The sequence below is a fragment of the Sapajus apella genome, unplaced genomic scaffold (genome assembly GCF_009761245.1).
Source record: "Sapajus apella isolate SASKATOON/1434 unplaced genomic scaffold, GSC_monkey_1.0 scaffold60, whole genome shotgun sequence".
NCBI classification, from domain to species: domain Eukaryota; kingdom Metazoa; phylum Chordata; class Mammalia; order Primates; family Cebidae; genus Sapajus; species Sapajus apella.
This window is the reverse complement of record NW_022437000.1, coordinates 12,444,211-12,461,651: the sequence shown is the minus strand read 5'-3', so window position 1 is coordinate 12,461,651 and position 17,441 is coordinate 12,444,211. Positions and strand designations below refer to the sequence as shown.

Sequence of the window (17,441 nt, the reverse complement as noted above, 5' to 3'; positions counted from 1 at the left end):
GTGGGCTGCCCTCAGGGCTGAAGAGTGCGTGATGACCACAGGGTGATGGTCGTGTGTCCTCACGGGATGTACAACTCCGAGTCAGCCCCCAGCGGTGGCGAGGGGGTCCTTCACTTCCTGCTGTTTCCGTTGTCAGGTCTAACTCTGTCCTCACCACCACTGAATGAGACACGCACCCTGGAACTCCCTCCGTGGAGCCTGCCTTGCCCAGGACGGGGCAGCTGGGCTGGAGCTGGGAACACCTGGTTGCTGGGCTCCGGCCAGGCCTGCCTGCTCCACGCAGCCCCAGGGATGGGGAGTCCTGGTGTTTCAGGGGTGTCTACTGGCCATCTGCCCGGTAGGGCCGTTGGAATCACCTTTTATAAAGCTCTTTTATCAGTGATTCAGAATCAAGGCGTACATACTTTCTGGGTTGAAAAACATCACGTGGGCTCTTTAGCTGGAAAACATTTTCTTACAAATATTTTTTAAGTCTATGTGGCCTCTTAAGAAGTCCCATCGTTTTAAAACAGTGTTTCCCAGGCCTGCCACGTTGAGCCTTCTAAAGCTTCACATGCAGCCTTTCTTTCCTAGGAAACGGTGCCGCTGTTTAGTCTTTCACAAGGAGCAAGCCTTTGGGTCTCAGAAGCAGCATTGTGGTGGAAGAGGTGGTGCTCGGAGACTGTCCCCAGGCACGCGTGGAGGTGGGGCTCGGGGGAGAGGTGGGCCTGCACTCCCAGAGCCACACAGGGCAGCATGGAGCCACCAGCCACACAGCTTGTTTACATTTAAAGTCATCCAGGTAAAATTAGGGTTCAGTTCTCCAGCCACTCACTTACTGGAAGTGCTCAGGAGCCCACTACAGCCCCTGTGCAGGGAGGGGTACGGGGCAGGCCTCTCCTCCCACCAAGAAGCTCCAATAGGCACAGCTCCCACCTAGGTTCGTAAATAAAGATCCTGGGACACAGCCATGCTCATGCCATGGATCCCCCTACTGCTTTTTTTTTTTTTTTTTTTTTTTGGACAAAGTCTCCCTCTGCCACCCAGGCTGGAGTGCAGTGGCGTGATCTCAGCTCACTCTGGCCTCGGCCTCCTGGGCTCCGTGATTCTCCTGCTTCAGCCTCCCAAGTAGCTGGGATTACAGGCGGCCACCACCATGCCTGGCTAATTTCTTTTTGTATTTTTAGTAGAGACAGGGTTTCATCATGTTGGCCAGGCTGATCTCGAACTCCTGGCCTCAAGTGAGTCACTGATACCTGGCCCCTAGTGCTTTTGTGCTACAATGTGGAGGCTGGGTTGCCACAGTGAGTGGAGGACCTGCGAAGCCCCAAATAGTTTTCCTCTGGCCCTTGATGGAGAGTGTGTGCTGACCCCGGCCCTGGAGCACACCTGTGAAATCCAGGTGGGTCCGCGTCCAAGGCAGCGTGGCTGCGTCACACCTGAGGCCTGATGTAGGTGGCCACTTGGGGCACTGGCCTTGCCACGGTGTGAGTGGCAGGTGTGGGCTGTGCTGGGGCACTGGACACGTGGGGCTTCTGTGCGCAGAGGCAAAGGCGCCAGTCGCAGAGAGCACTGCGGGCTGGGGGGAGTGGCCTCAGCACAGCTGACCTCAAGAGTGCCTCACGTGCGTGCTTCCCGTGGGGCGTGTCCAGCTAGCTCGTGGGCGGTGTCTCCTGGGCAGAGGTGTGTCAGGCATGGGACTGCCTGGGACTATTTCCTCTGGCTGGGACACAGGGAGATAGAGGACCACACCAGAGCAGAAACCACCCTCTGCCAAAGGAAAAGGGCCACAGACTATTTTCAGAGAGACTGGCAAGAGCAGGCCTCCTGGCCCACCTTCCCCTGGGAAAACAGGCACATGATTTGCAGCGGGCCAGAGGACAGGCTCTTCTCTGGGGAGCAGTGTCTGGAAAGTGCAGTTCACCAAACAGCATCAGAAAAGGGAAACGCACATGTGGAGCAAAGGTGAGGAGGGCACCAGCATCGAGAGCAAGAGTCCTTGGAGCCGAAGCCACTTGGACACTGGCACTGGGGTGTCGGGCTTGGGCCCGCGCACTCTGGAAGGGTCTGTTTCAGCCGCCGATGGCTTGGGCTCAGCTGACTGAGCAGCAAAGACACAGGCAAGGTCGGGACAGGGTGGGTCGTGGCAGTCCGTCCCTCTTCTCTGCACAAAAGCCGCAGGCCATGGCTGGGTCCTGCATGGCCCTTGCTGTGTAGACACTACTCAAAAGTAGCATCTTCTGAAAGGTGGGTGAAACCCCTGGAGTTGGTTTAACTTCAGAGTCTGTGCTTTTGTGAATAAACAAATGGTTTGTTGAGCGTGTTCAGTTAAAGCCTCAGGGAGGACCAGCGGGTGGCCTACCTGCCGTCATCTGTCTCTGAGTGCGGCATCTCGGCCTCCCCGTAGGTGACTGTCTACGCACTTTTCCAAGCTCTGCTGCTGCTTATTGTGGTCACGGCAGGGCAGGGGGATGCTTTGGGTCCCTGGGCCTCCGAACTGTGATTCTCAGAGGACCCGGGGTTGGACTCTGTTCATCCAGACACAGCCATTGGCTCATGGGGACGGAGGCAAAACCTCCTCTGGAATCAGAGTGAGGAACTGGGAGGGTCTTGGGCGAGAGGCCAGCTGTGGTACTGTGCATCAGCACTTCGTCATGGTTTGTTTTGGAAATCTAAGAGTCTGGGGTGCCTCAGTCTTGTTCAGGCACCAGTTTCCCCCAGGCCCTGCTGCAAGATGCGGAGGGAGGGTTGGTGCCTTTCACGGCAGAGCAGCTGGCTGAGAAATGCAGACGGCAGAGGGTGATGCGTAGTTCACTAACGGGTGACTCACTCCGTAAAGATGGAAGAGACGTTGCAGATAGCATACAGGTGTAACTTGATTATAGTTTGAAGTTCCAATTCTTCCTCATTGATAGAGCCCTTAGCCAGCAATTCATTCACATTCTCTCTCTCTCTCCCCCCCCAACCCCCTCTCTCTCCCTCTCTCTCTTTCTCACACACACACACACACACACACACACACACACACACTCTCACTCACTCACCATGGATGTTTCGAGCAGTGTCCTTCTGCAGAGCACTTTGTCAAGGTGGTTTGGGGACCAGCCTTGTCCTGGTCCTGACCCTGCTACCTCTGTTCTTCCATTACCCTGGTGGTATTCTGTTAGGGTGCAAGTGCTCTTAGCCATTGATGATTTGGTGACAGAATGCAATGCTCAGAGCCCTCTCAGTCTGTCTGCAACAAAGTAACATTCAATCCTAAAGCTCTGCAGAGTTTGGGAAGTGTCTGGCTTGTGCCCTTGGTGTTAGGCTCTTGGTGGGTCCTGCCAGACCCACAGGAGCTGGCAGCTGTGAGCTCCCTAATGTTGCAGCACTCCCCACCAGGCAAACACACCCCTTCCTCTGAGGTGGTTCTGGTTTGTTCCCTCCCTGACCCCAACTACAGAAGCCCTGTGTTTTCCTATTTGTGGCAAAATCCCGTCTTCCTTGCAGATGTCAGGATGAAGCTGGTTAACTCCTCTGTTTCTAGATTAATGATTCTCAAAATGGGATTCTGGGATAAGTAGCAGCCACATCCTCACTGAAAACAACAGGAAAACCTGGATAAAATGCAAATGTGTATATTGAAAAACTCCAAAGATGGGCAGAACTTGAGTGGTCAAGACTGAGAGAGAAGGCAATTGGTGGGTGTGAGTGTTGTATTCTGAGCTCATCACCCCTGGAGGCATTTGCTAATTCTTATGCATCACAGGTTGAGCAGCACAGCAGACAGCAGTTGCTAGCTTTCAGCAATCTCCCAGGGCTGGGAAGAAAAAGTGTGAGTTAAGAGTTTCTTATACAGCCAGGGATTCAGGTGCTAATATCCCAGAAAGAAGGCATGTGCAGTGTAGTGAGCCCAACTAGCCAATCTGCTTGTCTCCCTAAAGCATTCCCTAAGTCCTCAGCTGTGCAGCTGGAGAGAAGGTCAGCAGAGAGGCAGAGGAGCTAAAGAGCTTTCAAGCAGTCTCCCAGTGTAAAAAAGAAAAACTGCATTTGAAGGGCCCTGGTAAGTTCTCAGAGCTCTAAATTGGAACTCCCATAGAAACAAGGAAAATTAGAAGTAGATCAGGTGTTGCAAAGTCAAATCCAGTGTCAAAACAACTTAAGGTCATCTGTTCTCACTCTAACTGGCTACCAGAACTAGATGCCTTTCAGAGTTTCTACTTTTTCATAACATGATGTCTACCAATCCATCCAAAAGTACCAATCATAACAATAATCTAGGCAATAGAAACAGACTTCCAGATAATACAGATTTTGGAGTTATCAAATACAGATTAGACATACAACTATGATTAATATAGTTCAATAAAACAGATGACATAATGGTGAATGTCACAGATAAGTGGAACCCATAAAATAAAACCAAATGGAAATTCCAAGATTAAAAGACATAGTAATTAAAATTTAATTATGATAAATAAATGATTAGCCAAAGCTGAAGAGAGATTTAGTGATCTGGATGTAGGTCAGGAGAAAATATTCAGATGAAAATCAAAGAGAAGGGAGAAAGAAAAATAAAAAGAGTATAAAGGAAATGTGGGACATGGCACAAACATTGAAGGTGCATAATTGGAGGAGAGAGAGAAAAGAGCCACAGAATATTTGAAAAGGCAGCTTAGAACTTTTCAGAATTTACAAAAGAAATAAGCCGCAGGTTCAAATATCACCATAAACCCAGATGAGATAAGTGCAATAAAAACACAGCTGGAACATCGTTGTAAATATGCTGAAATGAAAAGGCAAAGAAAAGTGATTAACCTTAGCCAGAGGTGGAAAGGCTCATGACTGTCTAAGGGGCAGTAATAACACAGACAGTGACGGCAGACTTCCCTGGAGAAACGATGGCATTCAAGAGGCAGTGGAAAGCATTCTGAAAATACTGAAAGAACACTGCTAATCTAGAGTCTACATCTGGTGAAAACATTCTTCAAAATGTGAAGATATTTTCAGACAAATAAAAACCTGAGAACTTTCCCAATAGGCCTACACTAAAATACTAAAAGTAGTTAGTTGGCAGGAATGTACTGCTAGCCAGAAGCATTAAAAATGCACAACAGAATGAAGAACAAATGAAGGAGTAAATATGTGGATGAATCCAAGGCAAGAATTAAATGCATAGAACTAAGTATAATATTTTGAAGTATTTAAAATATATGCAGAATTAAAATTTGAGACAAAAATGCAAAAAATTGTAAGTGGAGTTAAATACTCTCCTATTCTTGCATTACTCAGGAAATGGTAAAAGTACTAATTTTAGGTTATAGGAAGTCCAGGATGCATACTGCAGTAGTCTCTAATATCACCTTTAAAATAATATTAAAAATACACGATTAATGATCTAGTAGAGGCAGAAACTGAACAAAAAAGAAAACTTGCTCAATCCAAATAAAATGAAAGAAGACGAAATTTAGGAAGAGGTAAAAGTATTAATTTTAGGTGATAGTATGTGAAGGATGTATATTGTAGTCTCTAATATCACCTTTAAAATAATATTAAAGTACATAATGATCTAATAGAAAGGAAAATGGAATGGAAAAAATACTTGCTTAATCCAAATAAAGTGAAATAAGAAAAAAATTAGGCATGTGAGATGAATGAAAAATAAATAGCACTATCATAGATATAAACCTAGCTATGGCACTACTCAGATTTCATGTAAAAGGATGAAATATTCCAATCAAAAGACAAAAAAACTGGATTTCTATATACGTCCTCCTATATATTACCTAAAAATATCTATATTAAGTATAACATTACAGTGAAGTTTAAAGTAGTAGGACGGGAAATGATATACCATGCAAACGTTTACCGAAAGAAAGTTAGTGTGGCTATGTTAATATCAGACCAAATAAATATTAGGCAAGAAGAAATACTACAGATAAAGAGGAACATTTCATAACAATAGAGGCTTAAATCCACCAGAAAGACAGTTCAGTCTATAAAACCCTAACAACATAGCTTTGAAACATATAAAACAAAATTGAGAGCAGGAAAGAAATGCATCCCTCGCACTCGCAGTGGGGATGTTTCCCGCAACTCTTGTGGTACTTGATGGCAAAGAGCAATGTGTAAGGAGACATTTTAACCACACAATGGACCAACTTGACTCACTGACTCTATGGGATCCTGCCCCCGACCACTGTGGAATACACCTTCCTCCCAAGTTCCAAACGGAATATTTACCAAAATTGTATGTTTGGCCATAAAACACGTCTCAAAAAATTTCAAAAAACTGAAATCATACAGTGTTCATTAATATGTTTCACCATTTTCTCTCACCCAGAGCATATAATAGGAAACCTCTCTAGCTACAATTCCCACCCTGGGCGGCAGAGACTCAGACTTGCCCGCCTCTGCCCTGGCACCTTTGGGATACTTTCTTCCTGGAATGCCCATCCTAGTACATGTGGGGGCTCACTCCCCCCTCACATGCATGTCTTTAACACCCCTGTCAGCCAGCTCATCGCTGGCCTTGGGGTAGCTAATATTAACACTGATGTGTTTCCTCGTCAACTTAGTTCCTGAGTGTTTGAAGCCTCCCAGGAGCAGCACCGGTGTGTCCCCTCAGCAGGAAGAGCGTGCCGGAGCCCTGCACAGCAATCGTCCATCTGGAGACCCAGCGTGTTCCCTTGGCTGTTTTCAGTGCCATCCCTGAGAAAGGGAATCTTTTGATGTGATCAAACTATTAAATCAACCTTCCAGCTTTTGAAGTCTATGTGATCAGGGCGGTCCCGTGGTCAGGACAGAGGAGAGAGAATGGCCAAATCAATGACGCTTTTATATTTTGTCTTCTCTGGGTCAGCCCTGCTCTGCCAAGGTTTCTGGGGGGACAAACCCTGCCAGGCCCTGCTTGGAAAACGATGATGCCACTGATGATGAAAACCTCCCGCAGCAAGGCCCTGGCTTGGGGCATGGTGTCGGGTCTGCAGCGGGCCACGTGATGGTGTGGCGGTGAGTGAGACACTTAATACCTCTGAGCCCCAGGCCCACTCATGTGGAGTGGAGGCGACGCTGGCCTCCTGGCCCTGCTGTGAGGGCTCTGTACCCACTGTGCATGCAAACAACTTATAAACCACAAAGTTCGCTCAACATGGTTTGTGAGATCCACGTGCAAAACCGAAAAATCAAAACTGCAAGTGCACAAAGGAAGGAAGAGAACTACATGGGGCTGTCCGTGTATTAATAGAGGGGCTGCAGCATGGGTTAGCAGACACGGGAGTGTGCTGGGCATCAGGAAGAACTGCATCTGGCCCTGCCGACAACTTACGGAGTTACCAGCAAGTCATGTGCCCTCGCTGCCTCAGTTTCCTCTTCTGGAATCGAGGGGTTGCACGAAAGGCCTCAAAGGGCCCTGATTCCAACACCTTGGTCCTCTGCAGTTGCCTCGGAGACACCATAGAAAGAGGGGATAGGGCGTTTGCATCTCTTAAGAAGAGAGCACAGCCAGCAGCTACAAGCAGTGGCATTGTCTGATTCCGTTTCCAGCTGCCCTCATGGATGCCAACCCACTGCTACACTGCACAAAGGGCACACACGTCCTCTGTCCAGGATTGTTCCAAAACGTGATCCATGAGCTTCTCCAAGCCTGGCTGCCTTTCTAGAGAAATGGGAAAGTCATGTTTTATCCTAAATTATTCCAGACAGGCGACCTTAATGAGTCTGGTAGAGGCTGCAGCCCATCCACAGTCAGAGTCAGTTTGGGTAGGAAAAGTTGCTCAAGGTGTGTGCTTGTCACCCCCAGCCCCTGCCCCAGGTAGTGCTGGAGGCCACACACACCACCTGCAGCAAAGCTTCACCTTCCACAACACACAGGCCCAGCCAGCATTCCCAAGCTCAGCAAACATTTCCGTTGGAATGAGGCTCCGTGTGTGTTGTGTGTGTGCATGTTGTGTGTGTTGTATGTGTGTGTTGCATGTGTGTGCATTGTATGTGTGGATGTGTTTGTGCATGTGTGTTGTGTGTCCGTGTGTTGTGTATGCATGTGTGTGTTATGCATGCATGTGTGTTGTGTGCACATGTGTTATATGTGTGCATGTGTGTTTTGCAGGGCATGGCAGCAGGGAAGAGACTCTTGGGCCTTCATAGTTTCTGTTCCTCATGGATGGATTCTTCCTCACGAACTCTGAGATTGTTATTTGCAGACAGAATCTTCTGATGTGCTTATTTCAAGGCTCAATATGGTTTTTGTTTCTTGTTTTCTTTAAAAAAAACCACCAAATCCCACACACCCTTGAGCTTAACACTTAAATAAACCAGCTCCATTTGGATGGTGTGAAATAACGATTTTCCTTTATGCAAATGGCTCACGAAATGTGGGCGCGTGCACACATGTGCCCTGTCCCAGAGGCTGGTGGGTGGAGGTCCTCGCAGGTGCGTCTCCCGCTTGGGGCTCCGGTGGCTGCGGCCTCACTGACTGCCTGGGCGCCTGCTCTGAGCACTCGTCCTCGGCTGCTCTTTACGGAAATTGTTTCCTGTGTGGAAAGAGGAGATTTTGAGCCTGGCCATGTGTGGTGTGAGGGAGATAAGGACATCGGCAGGATCACGGGGACACCAGGGGACAGGAGGAACCAGCCACTCAGCTGGGGAGAAAAGGGAGAGCCCCGCCGATGTGTCCCAGGCAGGAGGACATTGGGGCACTGGCTGTGTCTGGCTGCCTCTGGCTCTCTCTGCGGGTCCACTCTGTCCAGTGTTGTTTCCCCCTCATTCTCCCTTAAAACCCATCAGTAACTCCGAACTTGGCAGGGCTGGGCTGGGCTGGCCCTCCTCCTCCTCCCCTCACGGCGCAGCCGGCTGTGGGGCCCATTCCTGGGATGTCAGGACCAGGAGGGTGGAGACTCCTGGTCCTTCACTGTCCAGCATTGCCGAACAGTCAGGTCCCAGAGCACTGGATCTTTGACAAGGTCTCTCATGAAGTCTGTATCTAAAGCAGCAGAGGTTGGCCTGGACGGCGGCACAGTCTGGGAAATTGGCCGTAGCTTGAACCACCGCTCACTGCCCTTTCTGCCCACGCGTGTTGGCCTGGTCCCTGCTGCTGGGGACACAGACCTTGTGGCTTGAGGTTTTATGGTCCTGGGATGCTCATTGGCTGGCAAAGTCTGAACGTGGGGGCCTGGGAGCCCCATTTCAGAGCAGCTCCTGGCCTGTGCTCAGTGACAGCCTGTGCAGCAGGGAGGCCTCTAGTGACGTGTCCCAGGACCGTCCTCGTCAGCATTTTAACAAAGGACCAGCTGGCCAGCTTCCCACGCTTGCGGACAGTGAGGGGCTGGGAGCAGCAGCCGACAGGCTGGACGGAAAAGTCAGAACCCCGATGCCTTCAGAGGGGACAGGGAGGCCCACCTCACCGTCCTCTGGTGGGTGAACTCCCAGGCAGGTCTCTGTTTTATGGGAGAAACTCCAGAGCCTAGGACAGTGCCTGGCACGTGGTGGGTGCTCAGGAAGCACCAGTGAAGGAGAAAGAAGGCGACGGGGTCTCAACATCTGGCCCTGTGCTCGGGCTTTGAAAAGCCAGTGGTGTGGCTCAGCAAGTGCTCATGTGCCAAAGCCTTTGGCGTTCACAGACAACAGCTCAGGATTCATGGTGTGACGCGGTCCAGACGGACGGTCTCAGGCTGTGTGGACGGGCGTGTGCTGCAGGGTACTGGGTGAGGGTCTAGGCACGCTGGGCCACCATGTGACTCAGGGTGGCCGGGAGGGCAGGAGGGCTGTCAGCCTCACCCAGGACTGGCTCCTGGAAAGCTCGGAGGAGAAGCCTGGGGCCATGGGCAGGAGCCACAGGACCCACGTGGCCAACTCTTAGCAGGCGGGCAGTGGTGGAGCTGTGTGAACAGGGAGTGGGAAAGGGCTGGACTGGGGGTCCACCTCATGAGAGGGTGGGGTGCCTCCTGACAGGGGTGTGGGGGCCCTTCCTGGGCCTGTCACAAGGGAGCAGGTTCCAGCCATCACGTGGCTGGGACCCTCATGTGGGTGGGTGGTGGCAGCCTTTCGAGTCCTGAATATTCTCGGGAAAATGGGGATTGGTCCCTTGCTCTGTTCGGCTGAGAAGGGAGAGTGCTGCCTCATTGACATGGGTCACAACTCCTTGGATTGGAATTGTCTGGTCAGGTGTCCACACATCAGTGGCTGGACGGGGCTCCTGTGGTGCTCAGGCAGGTCCACCTGGGGGCTGGGCTCACCTGCTCTTCCTGGAGCTGCTCGGAGACATACCTGTCCCTTGAGCAGGAAAAAAATATCCCCAAACGGAAGATGCTAACCTATTATTCCCAACCTACCTGAAGATCTTTCCATATTTTGAAGAATTTTGTCCAGAATGGATAGATTTTCATACTGAGTGTTTTTTGAATTCTTCTTTTCTGTGGGGAAAACAGCAAGTACAATGGTCATGCTTTGTAAGTAATCGGGGCATGATTCCACTTTTCCTTTTAACTGCAGGGAGCCGTAAGCTCTGAGCAGAGCAGCATCCATGCACAGAGCAAGCGAGGTAAGGTGCCGTGGCTTCTCGACACACAGCCTCAGGGGAGGCTCAAAAACATGTCCTCCAACAAGCCCAGGAAAGTGTGTCCTGGTGCCTGAGCAGTGAGCGGAGTCCAACGCCACTATGTTTCCACCGTGTCTTCTCGATACCCTCTTGGGAGACGCTCGCGAACTATTCTGTGCACTGTGTGTCCTCAGGCCTCCCCACCGCCAGTGGTGAGCTGGGTTCCCTTCTGTGCATCTGATGCTCCTGGTCACTTGAGCCATGGGCCTTGGACCCGGACATGGGTTTTACAGACACTGAATTTCCCCCACCTCTCTTCCCGTCCAATGCTTTCTACCAATAACTGGGCAGTGTGATCCCTGCTGCTCATGAAGAGGTGCAGGCAGTGTGGGGTGACAGCACTTCAGGAGCAGCTCTAAGTCCCCCAAGACCGGCCCTGGCTGCTACAGCTGGGGGGGCGGCAGGGCTCCCTTCAGGGCAGCCCCCAGCCTGGGAGGTGCCCTTTCCTAGTGGGGTACACCCTACAGAGAACCCTAATCCTCTTCCTTTCTTTACTCTGCTTACGCTCAAAGCACACAGGAGGACCCACCTCTCCCAAAACTTTGTGCAGATGCAATCTGGAACCCTTAAAAATACTGTTTGGTACGTCTGCATTTTGTGAACACAGGAATCCTGACTACGGTTGACTGGCCTGGACCCTCAGCCTGAGTTCTTGGAAACAAGAACCCTTCTGTATCTGCCTAGCACCTAGCAGGCTCAGCAGGTATTGCTGAGTAAGTGAGTCTCTTGTTGACATGAATGTTACAGGAAGTGAATGATTATGACATGAATTTACATATGTCCCATGGGATTCTTAGATTTCACCAGGTCCCAAAGTCTTAAACTGAAGTTTAGGCACAGCCTGTATGTCAGAGATGATATTATGAACCTTGGGACTTTTCCTACTCCCAGAAGTCACAGATGACATGGGGAAGTTGGGTTTTCTGGCAACAATGAAAGGAAGATAGTTGCAGATGCATTTTCCTCTTAATGTCAAATAGATTAAGAAGAAAATAGATCTGCAAACATTCATCAAAGGCTGCAGGCGTCGCCAAAGGCTGCTTTGAGCTTTAAAAACATTTATCTAAATTTATCTTAGGTGCTCAGTTTATATGTTTAATAAGGACACAAGCCCATGGAACAGTTTTTAAGTGTTAGAAACGGCATTCAGTAAAACATGGGGCTGTGCCATGGTTGACACTCACCACCAGTTTCCTGCTGGAGGCCGCAACTGTGACCCACTTTCCTGTGTATCTTTCCAGGAATAACCTACACCAGAGAGATCACTGCCAATTTCATACTCAAAAGGAATTCACACAGTGTGTTTTAGAGAAGATTCTTTAGAAAAATTTGGCAGATAATTCAGGTTAGGTATTTATGGAAACATATGTAATTCATCGTTTAACACAAAAAATTTTATCTTACATTTGCTTATTGTAGAGTGTCATCTCTAGCCCTTGGGAATCCCAGGGAAGTGCATACGAAGCTAACACTTCCCTGTTCCCTACTTATGTGTGGTTTCTTTCGACCATAGTGCACGTGGTGAAGCCTGTGGGTAATACTTAGTCTTCATGTGTAGATGAGGCACCAGTGAGGCAAAGCACCTTCCTAAGGGCACTGAGGTTGTACACAGCTGAGCTGGGAGAACCCAGGGGCCATCGTCCCCAGTCCTTGCTTTTCCTTCCAGGGTTGAAATGCCAAACTTTTCACAGTTCCAGGATTCTCAATGGAACCATATGGGTAAAAATCTATTATTTGAATTTTTAATGTTTGGAAAGGATGGAGTAACAGGGATTAGATTTGTCTCCCAATGTAATTAAAAAATAAGAAAATATATATGAAACAGTGATTTCTCATATATGAGAGAATAAGCAGCAAAGGCCAGTGATTCCTGAGAGATGGAAAGCAGCTGGGTGCAGTGCTGTGATTGCTTCAGGCACTGTCTGGGGACAGTTTCCAGGGCAGCATCAGGAGTGAGAACTTAGGCAGAGCCCAGTGGTCTCAATATGTTAAGGTGTTTGGAGAGGCCAAAGTAGCTAGGGTTCAAAGGACAGAGTGAGAGACAGACAGAGAGACACAGAGAGAGAGAGATACAGAGGGATGCCTCGAGCCTTCAGCTGATTATTGACTAATGAACGGCTGTAAGAAAACTACTCAAGCATGGAAAAAGGGACACACAATGGACAGGCAGAATAATTTCCAGAGCTCACACAGGCCAGAAATAGGTGGGGTTCCCCTCAGTAAACATTTTAAAAACCCTCATAATACACGGTATATTGAGCAGAGTACACAGAATTACATTGCCTCAGTAATGGGGAATAGTAGACTTAGAAGAAATGCTGCTTGGTTCATCTAACAAAGCATAAAAGCAAGCATCAAAAGGACCAGACTGCTTCAAAGTAACTTAAATGGGTAAAAGAACGGGCTCAATACTAGTTTTAAAAACATAAGAATATCCAACACACAATGTAAGTAAGATTCACAATGTCTGGCTTTCAAACAAAAATGACCAGACATGTGAATAAGCAATAAAATATCATTTATAATGAGAAGAAAAACTAATCAAAATTGGCCCAGAGATGACACAGAGAGTAGAATTAGAAAGCAGAGATATGTTTTTATAAAACTATATACTATATGTTCAAGAAACATAGAATGTCACATTAGATAAAAGCAAGAACCAACCATATGCTCCCTATAAGAAACTCTCCTAAAGACACAAATATGTTAAAAGTAAAATGATAGACAAAGATATGACATGCTAATACCAACCAAAAGAAAGCCAAAATAGTTACTTAAATCTCAGACAAAGTATACTTAGGGACAAATAATATTACTAGGAATAAAAAATCATTTCTTTTTTTTGTTTGAGATGAGGTCTTACTGTCACCCAGGCTGGAGTTCAGTGGCACAGTCTTGACTCACTGCACCCTTGAAACCTGGGCTTAAGCAATCCTCCTGCCTCAGCCTCCTGAGTAGCTGAGACTGCAGGTATGTGCCACCACACTCAGCTAATATTTTATTTTTTGTAGAGATAGGGTCTTGCTACATTGCGCAGGCTGATCTTGAACTCCTGGGCTCAAGTGATCCTCTTGCTTCAGACCCCCAAAGTGTTGGGATTACAGGCATGAGCCACTGCACCTGGACAAGAGTCGTTTCCTCATGTTGCAGGGATAACTCACCAAGAAAACATAATAATCCTACAGGCTTATACACCAAATAAGAGAACTTCAAAATACATTAAGCAAACACTGCTAGAAATAAAAGGAGTCATGAACACATCCATAATTATGGTTTGAGATTTCAACAGTGCTTTCTCAATAACCAATTGAACAAGTAGATGGAAATTTAGTAAGGATATAAAAGAACTGAATAAGTCTACTTGGCATACTTGATCTAATTGACACTTATAGAACAGTCCACCTCTTAACAGTATAATACACACACTTTTCAGAACACTTGGAATATTTGCTAAAGTACACTATATTCTGAGCCATATTTAAAGTTTTATAATTCACTGAACAATAATCAAACCATATAACATGTTTTATGACCAAAATGAAATTAAATTGTAAGTCAATAAAATTATGGCATCTGGAAAAATCTCCGAATATTTGGAACTAAACAGCATACTTCCTTTTTTTTTTTTTTTTTTTTCTTGAGATGGAGTCATGCTCTTTCACCAGGGGTTGGAGTGCAATGGCATGATCTCGGCTTCTGCCTTCTGGGTTCAGGTGATTCTCCTGCCTCAGCCTCCCATGCAGCTGGGATTACAGGTGCCCACCACCACACCCAGCTAATTTTTGTATTTTTATTAGAGATGGGGTGTCATCATTTTGGTCAGGCTGGTCTCGAACTCCTGACCTCAGGTGATCCGCCCACCTTGGCCTCCCAAAGTGCTGGAATTACAGGTGTGAGCCACTGTGCCCAGCCTCAATAGCACACTTCTAAACAACCTATAGATCAAAGAAGAAATTTAGAAGGTAAATGATAAAGTATTTTGAACTGGATGAAAATAAAAGCATGACATATTGGAATTTATGGGATGAGATAAAAGTGGTACTTCTAGGAAATTTTTAACAGTAAACATTTGTATTAGAAAGGATGACAGGTCTCAAACCCATGATCTAAGTAGTCACCTCAAAAAGTTAGAAAAAAGGGAAAGTAAAATTTACAATAAGCAGAGGAAAGAAAATAATGTTGAAAGAAGAAACCACTATAATTAAAAACCAAAATCAATAGAAGAAAATGAAATAACCTGGCTCTCTGAGCAGATCGATAAAATGGATGAACCTCAAATCAGACTGATACGATTTTTAGAAAGCTACAAATTACTAGAGAATTACTATCACTACAGTTCCTGCAGACACTGAAATGAATAATAAAAAAGTATTATGAACAACTTTTGCCAATAACTTTGCCAACTTAGGTGAAATGAGAAAGTTCCCATAAGCATCCAATTTATCAACAGTTATTAAAGAAGAAATAAATACACTAAATAGCTCTCTATTAAATAAATTAAGCTTATAGCTAAAAACCTTTCCATAAAGAAAATATAGGCCCAAATGTTTTTACTGGTAAATGCTAGCAAACATTTTGGGTAGAAATAACATTCATTTCATATGAATGTTTCTAGAAAATTTAAGAAGAGAGACTACTTCCCAACCCATTTCTATGAAACCATTATTACTTTAAAACAAAAGCTACAGAAAAACATTACAAACACAACAAACTACAGACCAATGTGCCCCCCAAGAATACAGGTGCAAACGTTTTGAACTAAATTTTAGCAAATTAAATCCAACAATATCATGACCAAGTGGGTCAAAAATCAATCACACGTGATTCTCCTCATCAATAGAACAAAGTAAAACCAAGTGACCATCGCGACAGATGGAGGGCTGCAAGCTGCGGCTGATGGTCAACTGTGGACACACCTGCTTTAGTGAATAAAGCTGAAATATTTACTTTCTGACTTTTTACAAAAAATATTTGCTATGCTCATAATAGATTATGAAAAAGCTTTTCTCAAAATTCAAACTCCATTCATGAACAAAATTCTCAGTGAACTAGGAATGGAAGGCAACTTCTTCAACCCAAGGAATCTATAAAAAAAAGAAATCCCTGCACTAACATCATCTTTCCTAGTAAAAGACTGAACGCTTTCACTCTTATCAAAGAATGTCTGTGCTTACTGCTCCTATTCAACATTCAACATTCAACATTGCACTGGAGATCCTAACTAGTGATTTAGGGCAAGAAAAATAAACAAAAAGGCATATGTATTAGAAAGGAAGAACAAACATTTCCCAGGTGATATGATCCTCTATGAAGAAAATCCCAAAAAATCTTCAAAGATGCTACTGGAACTAAAGAGTGAGTTTAGTAAGGTTGTGGGTTATAAAGCCAATATACAAAAACAATGATATTTCTATATATACTAAAAATGTATAACTGGATATTGAATTTTAAAAGGTGTCATTTATAGTATCAGTAACTACTAAACACATATAAATCTACTAAAATACGTGCAAGATCTTTACACTGAAAACTACAAAACATGAAAGAAAGCAAAGATCTAAATAAATGGAATTGCTCATAGGTAAGAAGACTGGATATTGTTAAGATGCCATTTCTTGCCAAATTGATCTATAAATTTGTAGAAATCCTAAAATTAAAATCCCAGCATAATTTTTGTGGACATTAATAAGATGTTTCTTAAATTTTTTTTTCTCTCTTTTTTTTTTTTCAGCTAGAATTGCAGCTATCATCTGACCTGACTTCCTATGTCATGTATACCATGCCAGATTGATGATTATCTTGCTTAGGTTCATGTACACTACAATTAAGGCTCAGCTCTGGTACCGTAATCTTATCACACTATCAAAAAAGAAAATGAGGTTAGCTTTAGCATGCTCTTACTAACAATCTCAGCTTGCACTCAGAAATAAAGTTAATAAAACAGAAGACTTAAAAGAAATGTAATGCTAAAAGGTCACTGAGGCTCAAACGTCGTGGCTTCCCCATTACCAAAGTTAGTGACAATGCTTTTTATGTTAAACAAATGTACAAAGACTTTTCCCATTACTTAAATAAAACTTGAGGTATTAAATTAATTTTGAAAACTCTGTGCTCAATTTTCCAAGGAAAGGCCACATTTCTCCTCATTTTTTTCTTTCCCAGTTTCTCTTCCTCAAGGCTCAGCATAAAGGGGACAAAAATCACAAAACAACCACTTTCATTTAACAATTTTCTGAGCCGTACAATATGATGCAAGGTTTGCATAAAAACTGCCAGGACATTATCCCTAGAAACGGGCTTTTAAAAATGCAGTCTATTTTTTCTACTAAAGAACAGTATTTCTGATTCTCTCAATAGGGTCTTTTTTTTTTTTTTTTTTTTTATGAAGAAGAGGAAGAAAGAGGAAAAGGAAGAGGGAGAGAGAACAGGGGTGTTGCTTTATTGCCCTGGCTAGAATGCGGTCTAAAAATGCGTATGCCTGTAATTGTGTTTAATAATAGAGATATGAAAAAAAAAAGAGGGAAGAAAATAACAAACAAGCAGCCAACCAATATTTCATTTAAACCTGTAAATAGGTGTGATGTGGTACTGATAAGAGTGTGTATTTTGTGTATTTAAAGTGGAGAGTTCTATAAATGTTAATTAAGTCTACTTGTCTGGATCTGAGTTCAAGTCCTGGATATCGATGTTAACTTTCTGTCTCATTGATCTGTCTAATATTGATGTTGAAGTCTCCCACTATTATTGTGTGGGAGTCTAATATATCTGGGTATTCCTGTATTGGGTGCGTATATATTTAGGATCTTTAGCTCTTCTTGTTACATTGATCCTTTTATCATTATGTAATATCCTTCGTTGCTTCTTTTGATCTTTGTTGCTTTAAAGT

The 17,441-nt window shown here is 45.3% G+C and overlaps 1 protein-coding gene across 1 annotated transcript in view; it reads right to left on the bottom strand.

Moving 5' to 3' along the window:
- Window positions 1-8,282: 8,282 nt before the first annotated feature.
- Window positions 8,283-17,441, bottom strand: part of SPACA7 (sperm acrosome associated 7) — a 51,099-nt gene continuing 41,940 nt past the window's right edge. Inside the window, exons 7-8 of the mRNA XM_032246366.1 lie at window positions 10,290-10,370; window positions 8,283-8,492 (exon numbers count right to left, since the gene is read on the bottom strand). Coding sequence (XP_032102257.1) covers window positions 8,428-8,492; window positions 10,290-10,370 — 146 coding nt within the window. The 3' untranslated portion in view covers window positions 8,283-8,427. The remainder of the gene's footprint in view (window positions 8,493-10,289; window positions 10,371-17,441) is intronic.